This window comes from Trachinotus anak, unplaced genomic scaffold (assembly GCF_046630095.1).
Source record: "Trachinotus anak isolate AG129_WGS33_773 ecotype Australia unplaced genomic scaffold, CSIRO_AGI_Tana_v1 ptg000026l, whole genome shotgun sequence".
NCBI lineage: Eukaryota > Metazoa > Chordata > Actinopteri > Carangiformes > Carangidae > Trachinotus > Trachinotus anak.
This window is the reverse complement of record NW_027273877.1, coordinates 9,214,736-9,229,401: the sequence shown is the minus strand read 5'-3', so window position 1 is coordinate 9,229,401 and position 14,666 is coordinate 9,214,736. Positions and strand designations below refer to the sequence as shown.

At 39.6% G+C, this 14,666-nt stretch overlaps 1 protein-coding gene across 10 annotated transcripts in view; it reads left to right on the top strand.

The window, feature by feature from the left end:
* dmd (dystrophin) overlaps window positions 1-14,666 on the top strand; it is a 298,427-nt gene that overhangs the window by 161,379 nt on the left and 122,382 nt on the right. For all 10 annotated transcript variants that reach the window (XM_071463817.1, XM_071463813.1, XM_071463810.1 and 7 more), the window contains 5 exons: window positions 1,842-1,965; window positions 3,652-3,730; window positions 6,641-6,753; window positions 8,509-8,637; window positions 12,712-12,904. In XM_071463817.1, the coding sequence (XP_071319918.1) occupies window positions 1,842-1,965; window positions 3,652-3,730; window positions 6,641-6,753; window positions 8,509-8,637; window positions 12,712-12,904 (638 nt within the window). The remainder of the gene's footprint in view (window positions 1-1,841; window positions 1,966-3,651; window positions 3,731-6,640; window positions 6,754-8,508; window positions 8,638-12,711; window positions 12,905-14,666) is intronic.

Below are 14,666 nucleotides of genomic sequence, written 5' to 3'. Positions count from 1 at the left end.
TTCTAACTTGTGTTAAATGTTCAGTTACATGCACCCCTTTCTGCTGTCTTATCTCAGCAGGTAGGTGATGGAACACCACAGATACTGATAATGAGAATCTGTGCTAGTGATAATAGAGGACAGCTTGAAACTGAACCTTTGATAGTAGTGGAGTAGGAGGTTGCCGTAGCAAGTAGTTAAGCAAGCAGCCTTAGAAGAGGATCTGTTGCAGTGGTGGAGAGTAACTTAGTATATTTACCCAACCATAATACCTGAAGTTATAATCATATAATATGTAACTTTTCCATATTAAATTGTCTAAATCTGTCTATCTTATCTTATTTATCTTATATATTTTGTTGAGTTGTGTATTTACATTGTCCCAAATGTTTCCAGACATTTTCAAACCTAGAGAAGTGGTTCCCAACCTGTGGGCCATGGCCAACTGGTGGACCATGAAGGTATTGCAAGTGGGCCTACAAATCATTTGCAAAACAGTACAGTTTTGGTAAAAAAGATATAATAATAATAATAAAAATATATATATACATTATGTTTTTAAATGTATTTTGTTATATTTTTTATTTCGTATTAAGGCCATCACTGTCATAAGTCAATGATCGAAACTTTTAATTTGTTGCCAGCTGGACAACTTTGCAGCTGGGCCACATTATATATACGTATTGTTACAGAGTCGGATGTGGGCCACCAATATTTTTCAGACTTTCAAGTGGGCCATGAGTTGGAAAAGGTTGGGAACCAGTGACCTCAAGAAATCCATCATTTTAATCACAGTGGTGCATTTCATTTGGTCACATGTGAATGATGTCATATCCTCTATGCTAATGCGTCAGCGTTTTGGTTGTCTGCCAGAAGCATCAAAATTTACTTTAATGCAGTTTTTAAGTCATATTTTTAAGATACACGTTTTTACACCTTGGTTGTTTGCAACTATTTATTTTGACCACATGAAGGATTTTAGTCATTGGACATCTAGATCTTAAGTTATTAGCGAGTGACCTTTATTTGTTCATGCAGGCCCAGCTGTTATTGGAGACTGGGTCATTATTTAAATTCCAGCTTTTATATGAGAATTCCTGTAACCAATTTCAGGCTAACCCATGGGTCAAAAAATGATCGCAGAATCTGCTTTGTTTTGAAATCTGGGAAATACAGGAAGGAAATATATTCAGTATGTTTTTAGACCTTAAGGATACACACACTGTGTACTGGTTAGAAACACATTTTTACCTTATGGTATCAAAGGATCTGAGTACTTCCTCCATCACTGCTGTTATGTTAATAATTTTAAAAGTGTATTTTTAGGCATATTTAAAGTTCCTATATTAGATTTACTTTATTTCCTTTTCCCCTTTTGTAAATAATTTACATTCAATTAGACTGTAGTTAAGTATAATTTGTGTAAATGATGTAAATTAGTGTTAAAGGGATATTGACTAAATGGGCCTTAAACCAGTCCCTCACAGTTCAAGATGATTGGTTGATGCCTTGGCTCCTCTAACTGAATCAGGTAATGAGGTGGTTTTCCAAATCTGCTTGATTAGATGGAGCTAATGAATTTTAAAGAGTGTTGATGTCGCCACAAGTAAAATGTGAAATGTGACTTTGAATGTCATCAACAGAAGTGAAGTATCAGGAAAATGAAATGAATTAATTTAGAGTTAACAAGAACAATAAAAGATGCAATCATGAAAATGTAGTTTTTATAGAAAACTGCAGCAAGAAATATTTCTGTGCTTCACAATATCACCTGAGTGAGTAACAGTGCTGAGTCGGTGTGTGTGTGTGTGTGTGTGTGTGTGTGTGTGTGTGTGTGTGTTTGTTTGTTTGTGTGTGGTCAGATTTGACGTGGACTTCACAGAGGTTCACAGCTACATGACCCGTGGTGAGGCCATCCTACAGAGCCCTGAATTCTCTGTGTCCCGCAAGGAAGGCAGCATTCAGGAGCTGCATGACAAAGTGCAGGTAATACACACTGGGGTTTGTGTGTGTGTGTGTGTGTGTGTGTGTGTGTGTGTGTGTGTGTGTGTGTGTGTGTGTGAGAGTGAGCGAGAGAGAGAGAGAGAGAGAGATACCTGCAGACTATAATCTGATGCAGAATCTAGCAAGCTTCCATTGCACAGTCGGGTCAGGAATACATTTTACCTTCCATATAGTGGTCATACCTGTGACGGCATTCACAACTGTCATTATGCAAACAGGACAACACTGATGTGGCTCAGAGGGAGCATGAGATGCAGCCAAGTGTCCATAATGAGTGTGTTTTCAAAGTTTGATACAGCAGCTGCCTGTGTGCGTCAATTGACTGAATTTGTCCTCTAAAGGAGAGACATTCAGGAAAACAACAGAAAACAGCAACAACAAGAAAGATGAGCACCTATATGTCTGCTGCAGGGGTTACCATAAGAAATAATAAAACATGGAAAGAAGCTGTTGTAGCCCAACAAAGGAAAATCTGACATTTGGGATATATGCTTATTCAGAAGATTGATACCACTCTCGTGACAATATGCTAAATATAAATCTACAGCCAGGAGACAGTTAACTTAGCTTAACATAAAAGACTAGAAGCAGAGGGAAACAGCTAGTCTGTACAAAGTTAAAAAATTCATCTACCATATCTAGTTAAGAAGACAGACATAAGAAACAGAAAAAGCTGGCTTGGTTCTGTCCAAAGTGCTTCATTTCTGCCTGTCCAGACTAAACCGCACTCCTGTGCTACATTGAAGGTCCCATATTGCACAAAGGTAGATTTCCATGTGTTTTTTGATTATAAAGCAGGTCTAGGTTCTATATTAATACTGTGAAAGTATCAAAGCCTCAGTCAACAGAGAAATGCACACAGCCTGTATTCAGAAACTGAGCCTCAAAATGAGCCGTCAAGACTTCTGTAACCTGGACCCACCATCCAAACCTTGCAGGATTTGGTTTTTCTGAGTGTTTTCATGAAATCTGCTATATTTCTATTTGATCATTGAGAAAACAGTCAGCCAATTTGAAGACGGGCTCAGATCCTCTCTTCTGATTGGCTCACAGGCCTGTTGTTACTAGAGTTTGCAAGAGAAGCCTGAGACAGGAGACATAAAACTACACTGAGATGGTTTTTGGTTCTTAAAACCACAAATATGTCTTCTTATGGATATCAACACTTCAAATAAAAGAGTGTAAAGTATAACATATGGGACCTTTAATGTAAGTAGAATTAAATAAAGTAACGTATCATATTAACATATAACAGACATAATACAATTCCAGGCAAATCCAGTTATTAAATATTATATATATATACATACTCTTGTATAAACTTTATTCTAAAACTAAAACTTCCCACAGTTATATTTTAAAACAATCAATGACCTTATTCTGAAACCTTTTTGTCCCAAGAATGACTAGACTAAATGTCACAGCAGAATAAGTTCAGACGCTGATGGAGGCCACAGGACCTTATACTCTTACTACTTGGTGATACTACTTATTATGTATTTTGTGTGTTTAATCTGTCTTTGTAATCAATAATAATTCTGTAGCTCTTGGCCCATCATTCTTCCGCTCTGTCTGCCTGTCTGTGTGTCAGTGTCTTGTCCTTTAACTCCTTATGACTCTCTCTCTCTCTCTCTCTCTCTCTCTTTACATCCATTCTCTTTGCCATAGGCGATAGAGCGAGAGCGGCCAGAGAAGTACAGAAAGCTTCAGGAGGCAACACGCACGGCGCAGACACTGGTGGAGCAGGGTAATGTGCACACTCACACATGCACACTTGTTCATTCACATGCATACAGACGCATGCACACACGCACAATCTGTCTGTCTCCATGGCAACGCCTCCACCTGGCCCACCCTCTCTTCCTTGTCTCCATAGAAACACTGATAGAGAGAGGAACAGACAGAAAGAGAGAAGGGAGGGAGATATTTCTTTTCTTCTGTCCTCTCCTATGTCCTTGTGCGATTGTTTGGGCTTCTGAAAGCTCAGGAACACGCCATTTATATTTCTCACTTTTCCTTTTTTTTCATTTATGCCACCGCACTGATCTTCGACCGAACAAAACATGCCTGAACATTCCTCAACTTCCTGAGCAATGCTAAGTGTGTGTGTGTGTGTATGTGTGTTTGTGTGTGAAGTGAAGGAGAGAGGAAAAAACCTGCATTTAGACCATGAAATAATTTTAGCAAAGCTTATGATTAGAACCAAACAGCATCACAAGGAGTAAACATTTCAAGGTACCAATGAGCAAATTAATCTTAAATAAAAAATTTAAAAAAAGAAGAAGAAGATAATGTGATAAACGATAATGATCATCAAGCAAACGCCGCGCACTCCTGCTGCATCAGAGTGCCACAGTTAATACTGTGGACCTGTTACACTGCACCCTGTACCTGTCTCCTACACATCAGTCAGTTTACATAAAAGGTGGACAGATACGACAAATACAACATTAATGAAGCTCTTGATTGAGCTTTTATTTATCATTATTCTTATTAATAAGAATATGAATGATGAGAAAAAGAAAAAGTAGCTGCTGCTGTGACGCACAGACGTGGTGCTGTGTGACTTTAAGCACCACGGAGGTGAGGAGACAGAGAGAGAGAGAGAGAGAGAGAGAGATGCTGTTTATTTCAATAAGTACCTTTTTGCTGATAGAAAATATGTTTACCAATCCACCCTCCTTTGAAGAACAAATACACCTTCATATTCTGAGTCCTACGCTTCATGCATTAGTATAATATTTTATTTTATGAGAGGTTTTGACCCTGTGAATTCAGATGTATTTGGATTGGCTGTCAGTGTTTCTATTCTATATATAATTAATAACAATAATCATAGATATCTTTCTCGATGTGGATGAGCTAATGCTAATGCTGGTGATACTCTATTATTCTATATACAATTTTTCTGATTGTTAAAAAAATCCGACACATCGGAAATCCTTGAAAAGGCAGAACCCAACAATGTTTCAGTCCATCGCTCAATACCTCAAGCCCAGTGAAACAGCTCACAACCAGGGAAGTAGACTCACTGTACCTATTACTAATTGAAAAATAATGAAGAAGTAAATCAGTTACATTTAGTTACATTACTTGTTTTTACTGACCATCAGCAGTTAGCTTAGCGCTGGTGACTGCACACAGCTCACAAAAAGTCCTCAAAGTAAAGCCACACCCGTCAAGTCTGAATATAACCTGCTGGATTTTTGAATGTTGGCTTGCCAGTAGCATACTTTAGCAAACATTAGCAAACCAGCTAGTGCACCAATCTTGCAATCATCAGCCACAGACTCTTAAAACTTTACAGCAGAAATAAACATGTTTACAGCCTGGAGAAAAACAGTTTTGGTCTCCATAGCCAATTTCCTCCTTCATGGCAACGGTACGGGGGTGAATTTTTATATAACTAACCTGTTTATATTTTATTAATTATTATCAAAGTGGCCGCTTTGAGTGACAGGTGGGTGAGTGTATGCTTGCCACAAACTGGCATGCATCAAAATCTGAGCTCCAAACATGTTCCATCTCTTTGCACATTTTTGGATTAGCCAGGAGTTCGGTGGAAACTGGCACTGCCAAGATGGCGACGGCAGAGCAGCCCACTCTGAGCTTCAAAACCACTCTTTAGAAACCTGTGGGAGATGTCATGGCGACTACATCCATCTTTATTTGAACACAACTGCGGCGCAACACATTCCCACACCATTCTCCCTCTAACACGTCCTTGACCAGCCTTGTACACTGAATTCACAGAGAAACTTTTTAAACCTCCATCAGACTCTGGTGAAATAACAAACAAGTCGACTCATCCGAATGTCAAACAGATTGTTGTACTAAGTATTTGCAGCAGCAGGACGGTGTAGGTGGGACTGAGTCATGGTAATGATGGAACATGTCACAACAGTGTGGCCTATTGATGTGTTAATGTATTGATTGTGATTATGTATTGATGTGGCATTAAGGAATAACATATATCAGGCTTTGAGTGCAGAGGATACATTTATTATTGCTTTGGATCTGCACGTGGGATTTACTTTAAGTAGACTGAATCTTGAACTTCAACCCTGCTTCAGCTTCAGGGTTACTTACATTAAGTTTCATGCTTCTGTATTCATACTAACCTGTTGTAAAAAAAAGTAGCATCACTTTGATGTTTGACATGTGACTGTAAATGGAACATGATGGAGATATGATTACAGGAAAAAAAAGCAATTTTGAGCCTGTTTGCGTGCCAGATGAGAAATGCGAGCCAGGTTGCTTCCTTTTCCAGGTCCAATTATCATCTAGCCGATGGGGTTCAGTTTGCCCTTTTAGAGGCAGGAGCGTGAATCCATCTTTTTACAGCTCCAGCATTGACTTTTCCCTACTGGAACCTCTGGGAGGTTCTCATTTTTTTTGTTTGACATGCACTCTAAATTGGTCATTTACATCAAAGCGTGAATACACAATGAGACATGTGTGTCCCTGTGTTCATATTCGGAGCTCACATTTTGTGCAGAATATCAGTGGCTCGTTTCACCTCTCCTACAGATAACATTCACCAGATTTGTGTGTGTCCCCTAACAAGAGACCGCTCGTGCATATGTGAACTGTGAAAGATGTATCACTGGGTGTGTGTGTATGTGTGTGTTAGCCCCCTCTCTGTCTGCACCTCCAGAGGGGAGCCGTGCTGATGACATTGCCCAGGCAGCGGAGCAGCTGAACCAGCGTTGGGTGGGATTCTGCGCCCTGTTGGCAGACAGGCTGGCGTGGCTGGCTTATCAGACAAAGGTACACACACATACATCCAGATTCATTCATGTATCATTCAGGAAATTAATACCTTGGTAGATTATTTTCTTAGTACAATCTGCATCAACAGTTGCCTCCCAAAATTCTTTAAGTTCAGTATTCGTATGATATTTGTAGCATCTCATCTTTTGTGTATATAAATAATGGTTTGTAAAATTACAGCAATGGAACTTTCACTCAGAATAAAAGAAGTCAGCATTTTTGAGCTGTGTTGCTGTGTGGATAGATATTGAGCTTAAAATAAACAATGAATAAAATGTCTGAAAAACTGTTTAAATGCATATTTTGTCTTGTCCCATGGTAACGTTTTCACAACAGAAATTAAAGGTCCCATATTATATAAAGGTAGATGTCCATGAGTTTTTTGATTATAAAGCAGGTCTAGGTTCTATATTAATACTGTGAAAGTATCAAAGCCTCAGTCCATAGAGAAATGCACACAGCTTGTATTCAGAAACTGAGCCTTAAAACTAGCTGTCGGGACTTCTGGAACTTTGTGTTACAGAAAGCAGTCCCCCCTGTCAGCCATGCCCAAAACCCAGCCCACCTGGATCCACCATCCAGCTTTGTAGGATTTGGTTTTTCTGAGTGTTTACCTGAAATCTGCTGTATTTTTTATTCAACCACTCAGAAAACAGTCAGCTAGTTAGTAACAACAGGTGAACCATAAGTAACATATTGTAGCCTAATACTGTAACTTGGTAAAACTCACAGGTAAATGAAAATCGCGATGGTCAGTCAGTGCTGAAATGAGTCGAACCGTCAAATTCAGACTGAAATAATCTTTAGTCACTGGTCTCTAATATTACTGTCCTGGCTGTTCAACGACATTGATTGGCTTCCTGAGATCCAATGATTGTGCAGCGTTTCCTTGACATGGTTCTAGCTTCTAGCTTTCTAGCTAAGCGATAGAATGACACCCCAGCGTTGTGTTGTTATTAATATAGGTGTGTCTGGGTTGGTCGTGCTGGAAGTACGGACAGTGACTGTGTAGTTGTGACATCACAAAGTTACATAAATCCTCACAGTTTGTTTACAGGCACAGTTTTGTAATACAGGCAGTTGTTTGCTTTCTCTTTGAACACTTTAACATTATTTACAAAGCAACTAGACTTTGCTTTATAATAAAAGAAACACACTTTCTACAATTTAACTTATATTTTTCAGGTTTTTGTTCTTTTCTGAAGCTGTTTTGGTACCAATTTTTTTACTGTAGTAACCTCTAAATTTACTTATTAAAAATTAAAAATGTATTTATCACATGAACTTCTGTAAAATAGGCGGATCAACACAATTCACATACAAATGTCACTTAAAATAATTTCTCCTTAGCCTTAAATTTAACTTGGTTGGCACTACAGAAAAACCTGTATTATACCTTCTGTTTTGTTTTTGACACATGTGAACAGCATGGGTGAAAAAGTATTTCTTCGACATGAATGTATTAAAAAAAAAGTCAGGTGAACAGCACAGCACAGAGTGAATCCCTTTCACTATGTATAGACTTTAAACAACAAAATTGCTCTGCAATTACAGTGTAAGGATTTCAGTGGGATGAGTCACTCTCAGGTTATCACAGGTGTGGGTAGAGTTTGTCATTCAGACCTATCATCCAGAAACTTGAACAGAGTGTGTGAAACATGACAGATGTGTGGGTGGTTTCTTGTGTCTCAAAACGTGCATCTGTGTGTGTGTGTGTGTGTGTGTGTGTGTGTGTGTGTGTGTGTCCTGCAGGTGCTGGCCTTCTACAGCTTGTATGAGCAGTGTGAGCAGGCAGTGGACAACAGTGAGAACTGGCTCAAAGTCCAGCTGCCTCCAGCATCTGAGCCAGAGCCGCTTAAAGTACAACTGGACCGATGTCGGGTGAGTGAAATTAGATTAGATTAGAAAATCGTTATGTCTCCGAGGGGCAATTTGGTTTGCAACAGTCATCAACACAACCAATAAACATCATGACATAGAAATACAGTAAATAAAGACATAAATCAATTTAATATACAGTAGATTCTATCATAATAACTTGCAGTAAGATGTGAATCATTAAGAGTCCATCAGTATTTATTAATTGCCAAGACAAATCGTTTAAAAATCTAGCAGCTGACAGGACAAATGACCTTAATTATCTGTTTTATCTGGCTCTTAGGAAAAGTAGACCTCCTCCCTGATGGCAGGAGTTGAAACTCTGCATGGAGAGTGATGGGGGTCTGCTAAAATGACCTTTGCCCTCTGAGCGGCTCTGACATGATAAACATGACCGAGATCAAAGTAGACAAAGTTAGTGCCAATGATCTTTTGGGAAAATAGAATAATGTGTGTGTGTGATACCAAACTTTCTCCAGGATGATCCATCATCCTCTGCTCAGGCCCGCACTGTCCAACATTACATAAGAGTTTCAATATTGCATTCATGGTCACTTTGCATTTTGTTGTCCTGTTTTTGTGAATTTGTGTGGTTTTCTTTCCAGTTTCTTCATTTCTTCTTTACACAGTGTCTTTATTTATTTGGCTTGTTTGGATTTCTGTCTCTTTTCATGCATCTGTTTGTCACAGCACTTTTCTGTAAGTACTTTTTATTGTTATTCATTTATTCATTCCAGCTCCGACTTGTACAGATGAAACAAACCAGATATAACGTGTTAATTAATTAAAGATTTAAAGGTGCTGTTGGACCCTTTTTTGGCCGAACCAGCTGCAGCCCAGAGCTGCATCATACATGGGCGTGTAGGTCTCAAACTGAGGTGTGGTCAGGAGCGTTGTTGGTGCATTTCTATTTTGAGGCAGCGGAAAGTGATTGTGTGACTGACCAGCAAAAAACGTACTGATTATCCTTATAGGGTTGCGGGCGAGGGCGGGGTACACTCTGGACAGGTCGCCAGGCTATCACAGGGCTGACATATAGAGACAAACAAACAGTCACAGTGACTCACATTCACACCTGTTGGCACTTCAGAATCTCCAGTGAACCTAATGTGCATGTCTTTGAACTGTGAGAGAAACCCAGAGGGAACCCACTCAGACACGGGGAGAACATGCAAACTCCACAAAGAAAGGCTCCGGGCCCCCGGGTTCAAACCCAGAACCTTCTCGCTGTGAGACAACAGTGCCTACATAGGTGGGCGCACTGCACGCTGTATGCGTTCCGTTCATCACCTAGACTAAATTTGTCCACCACGGTTCCATAATGAACCGAAGATTAATTTTAACACATCTCATCATATAATATTAAAGCTGTCTAACATTCTGATTTGTGCTGTTACTTCTTGGCAGAGCTGTGTGCAGCGCATTGATTCACGCAGCCCTTTCTTTTCCCTCAGGGCGCACAGAGCCGCTGCTGCTGTGTGTGTCAGGACCGGGCTCGCTGGTCAGTCACTATATCTGATCAACTGACAGCAAACACTGCGCTGTTATAATGGCAATCCACCAAGGTGTAAGCACGCCCTGGCTTTTAAAGGGAATGATTTATTGCATGTTGCACCCAAAACACTCCCTTGAATAATTAAGAGATTACCTACAACCCTTTTGAACCATGCGTCTGGTGCAGCAACTGTTTTTTCACCGTTAAAATAGCAGAAATGATATGGACACGCCCTAAATGCATTTGCGCCACATGCTTTAGTCCATGCACTCTGGGCTGTTAAAGTAGAGCCCAGTGTGTCACAGTTTAGTCTCACTCTATAAGATTGTGTAAAGACTGAGGATTCTGCAGGGTCGGACTTTAAAAACCCCTGCGTTAAACCACATGTATCTCTAAATGATTGGGCAGCTTAAACAACAGTCAGTTACTGGCACACACACACACACACACACACACACACACACACACACATAGGTTCATTTTGATAACATCCAAACATCAGAGGAAAAGTGACATGCATTTGAAAAACAAACTTCAAAAGGGAGTGATGACAGAGTCTGAGGCGTAATTAACGTGAGAGGACATAAAGACAGAGGGAAGGATGTAAAATCCCACAGACATGAGATGGAAAGATTTCAAAGTAAGAGAAGTAAAAATGGAGCAGGACAAGGGACGAAGGAAAGGAGACGGGGACGTCGGGGAAAACAGAGATGGAGGATTCTTCTTTGAAGATATGTGGAGCCTCCACCACAGACAAATTCACACAAGGTTTCCCTCAGAAGTGCGCCCACATATTTTTCCTTGCCCACACATCGACAAACGGAGAACACATATTTGCTCCTACGTTTAAATACTTTCTGAGTTCCTATCTTTATATTAAACAGGAAAGACTTCAGAGAAAATAAAATATTGACTGAAACTCTACAAACAACCTTCCCGGCAGCGAATCATGCCTTCAGCTGTCGGTTTATGAAAATATATTCTGTCCAGGTTATAAATGCTGTGTGTTTTTTAACATTATTCATAAAGAACATGTCTCTAGGCTCTAGGCTCGAGTAATAACTTGCTTGGTGTTCCAGTGGGATAAGACTGAGCTGCATTCAAAGCCTTCGTCCAACAAATCAGTGAACATTAAACAGCTGCACACGACTCACCTGGATCCTCCAAAAGCTTTATGTGTCGTGTGTCAAATCGGCCACAGCAATCACAGCAAACTGTAAACAGCAGGTACAGTAAGGGAGGTGGCGATTCTAGAGTCAGGTGTGGCCCTCAGCAAAGAATTGCCAAGGGGCCCATCCAATAAGCATTCACCACCATTATGTCATAAATAATCTGACACCAGCGAACAAAGTTTTTTATTTTATTTCAAATGTTCACGTTAGTGGAATTTTCTAAATATAACGAACTTGAAAAGTTTTCAAAATATATCTAATAAACCACAATAAAAACCAAAATAAATAACCAGACTAAATAACACTGTCACTTTATAAATAACCCACATTATAAGACCAGTGCTCATCTACACACAAAAAGCTCGTTGAAGGGAGGTTCCCTACTGAGCGGTTTTCACACTTTAGCAATTTTTCTGCTTGATTTGGCATCTTTAAAAAACCCTCAGCTACTTTTTTTTATAATAGCAGCTAGTGACATATCTAGAGCAGTGGTTCCCAATCTTTTCAAACTCATGGCCCACTTGAAAATCTCAAAAATGTTGGTTGATGTTTAAGATCATTTTGATATAAGACATTTAAAATATCATTTGTATTAATATTTATGTTTTTTATAATTACATTTTTTCACCAAAATTGTGCAGTTTTGCACAATTTTTGGCCCACTTGCAAAACCTTTGCGACCCACCAGTGGGCCACAGCCCGCAGGTTGGGAACCACTGATCTAGGAACTTTTTCAACACTTTACTCCTCAGTGAGGAAGCTCTGATGTGGCTCTGGACTGACGGTGTTCAGTGAGTCGACCAATCACTAGCCAGACAAAGACATGAATGAGCTGTGAATGGCGGTACCTAACAACCAATCCCCAGTCCCCAGTGTTTTTATTCCGAACGGGGCCCCTTTAGGGAGGTTTCCTACTGATATGTCATTACAAATCGTCCACTGGTTGTTGAAGGTCCCAAGCAGTTGCCTGCCTCACACCTCTGGGGCAGGAATTAGCAAAACATGATTGAAATATAATTTTTTGCCTTTTTCTTTGGTACAAACCAGTTGTAGAAAAGTATAGAACAACTGATTGAACCACACTCTGGTCACAGCAGTGATTTCCCCCGTTCTGTCTGCACAGTTTGAAGCTCAGGAGAAATAATTTCACGGGCACATTTTTTGTTTTTGCTGAGCTGGTTTAATTTCTTGGTTGGCTTCCTATTCATTAACAACTGGAACTTTATTGAAACATTTCTGTAAAGCAGAAGGTGGAAGGTGGAAGTTTAATGAAAACAGAATATTTTTCCACAGATCAGTTTTTTTATTGGACTAGTTCTTTTTTCATCAATTTTCTTTGCTAACAAGGGAGTTGTTGGTTGTTGTGGTTGACTGACTCTCTCCTCCTCATCTGTTCATCCATAATGTCAGGAGGAGGTGGCTCGCCTGGCCTCCCTGCAGCCTCAGGTGGACCTGCTGGAGAAGCAGCTGAAGGAGCTGAAGGAGGAAAAGGAAGGGGAGGAGGACCCCTCGGCTTTCTTGGACGCCGACATCAACGCCTTCAAAGAGCACTACCAGAAGGTTTTGGATAATCTGAGAGCCAGAGAGAGGCAGCTGCAACTGGGTGAGAGACAGGAGATGCTGATTCACTGCAAAAAAAAAATAATAATAATAATCCCAGCAACTCATTTAGTGCAGAGCAGAGGAGTTATCTGTATTTGTTCCACCTTGTGACCCCTGTGTTTGTTTGGTGCCCTTAGTTCAGTAGCTGGTGGGTGCAGTTTTTCAGAATAAACGCTACATTCTTAAAATTTAATGAAAGTTATATTTTGATTCTTCAAGTAAAACCACTTCTCCATTCACTGGAGTTCACCACTCACTTAGTAAAAATACTCCACATTAACTAATGATAAGTAAAAGTACTTCAACTCTGGGTTTTTATTACGATGACAGTGGTTAACTTGTTACCGAGGTAAATCACCATGGTAACTGATGCTGAACTTCAAACCTACCCCAGAGGATCAGATCAAAACCTGTCAACAGCCCAACTACTGACCAATCAGATTACTGGAAAATCTGAGTCGTCATTCCTACAGGATCCCGACAGGGACAACATAGTTTACAATTAAGTGATAAATAATAGCAGCAATATGTTTTTTTATCGATCAGTGGAGCTGTTTTGCTGTTCTAGAAACTGCACGTGTCCATTCTGGTTTTAAAACAGAGCTTCTAACAAACAGAGGAGAGTTCATCACACTAAATACCTACATTATTACTATTATAGCTTCATCTGAACTAAACACAGATTCTTTAATCTGACAGGATTCCCAACAGTGATGAAGCTTTTACTCTCCTCTTCATCACTGCAGCTCAGAATAACATGAGGAGACTCTGTGACCAGAACTAAAAAAAAACTAAACCTCTGATGTCTTTGATTATTAAAATTATTCACACACTGTTAAATATTTCAGGATTATAAAGGAACATTTCAGTCAGCTTGACCTCATCACACATGAACAGTCCGACAATAACTTTTTTATCTGCATCACATGTGCATAAGAGCTTGTTCATCATCAGACAAAAACACTCACTTAGGAAGAAACCTAATGATAATTAATGCATTTAATTACAATAGCCTGATTTTAATGATTGGAAATGATTTCAAGTGTTTCTTTTTTATTCTAGTCATGTGATCATATTGTTCTCAGTCCACTTTGTTGAATATCACTTTGTGAAATGTCGCTGTAGCTGAATTTACCTGCAGGTATCAGCATTTCTTTTCATATAATAATAATAATAATAACAATAATAATAATGATACTTATAATAGCACTTTTCAAACAGAGTTACAAAGTGCTGTACATACATAAAAACAATAAACAATAAAACAGACAAAAGAGAATGAAACCAAAAGTAGAAACCAAAGGTAAAATCAAGATTTAAAAACTACTTGATACAACTGTGTTTTGAGTTGCGTTTTAAACTGGGGCAACGCCTGATCTCTTCGGGCAGGGCTAAGTCCAAAGTCTGGGGGCTCTAACAGAAAATGCAGAGTCACCTTTGGCTTTCAGCTGAGACTTTGGGACAGATAGTAGAGTTTTCCCCGAGGTTCCCAGGCAGCGCGTTTGGTCATAAGAGGAGAGCAGTTCTGAGATTTGAGCAGGTGCCAAACCTTATTTTAAAATCAGTCCTAAAAGACACAGGTAGCCAATATAAGGAGGCTGAAATGAGGCGTAACATGTTTTTTGGAACCAGTTAGGAGTCTAGCTGCAGCATTTTGGATGAGTTGCAGGGAACAAGGAGATTTATGGGAGAGACGTGTATACAGGGAATTGCTATATATTAGTTAGTTATATACTTGATGAACTGAGCCAGTTGATGACCAG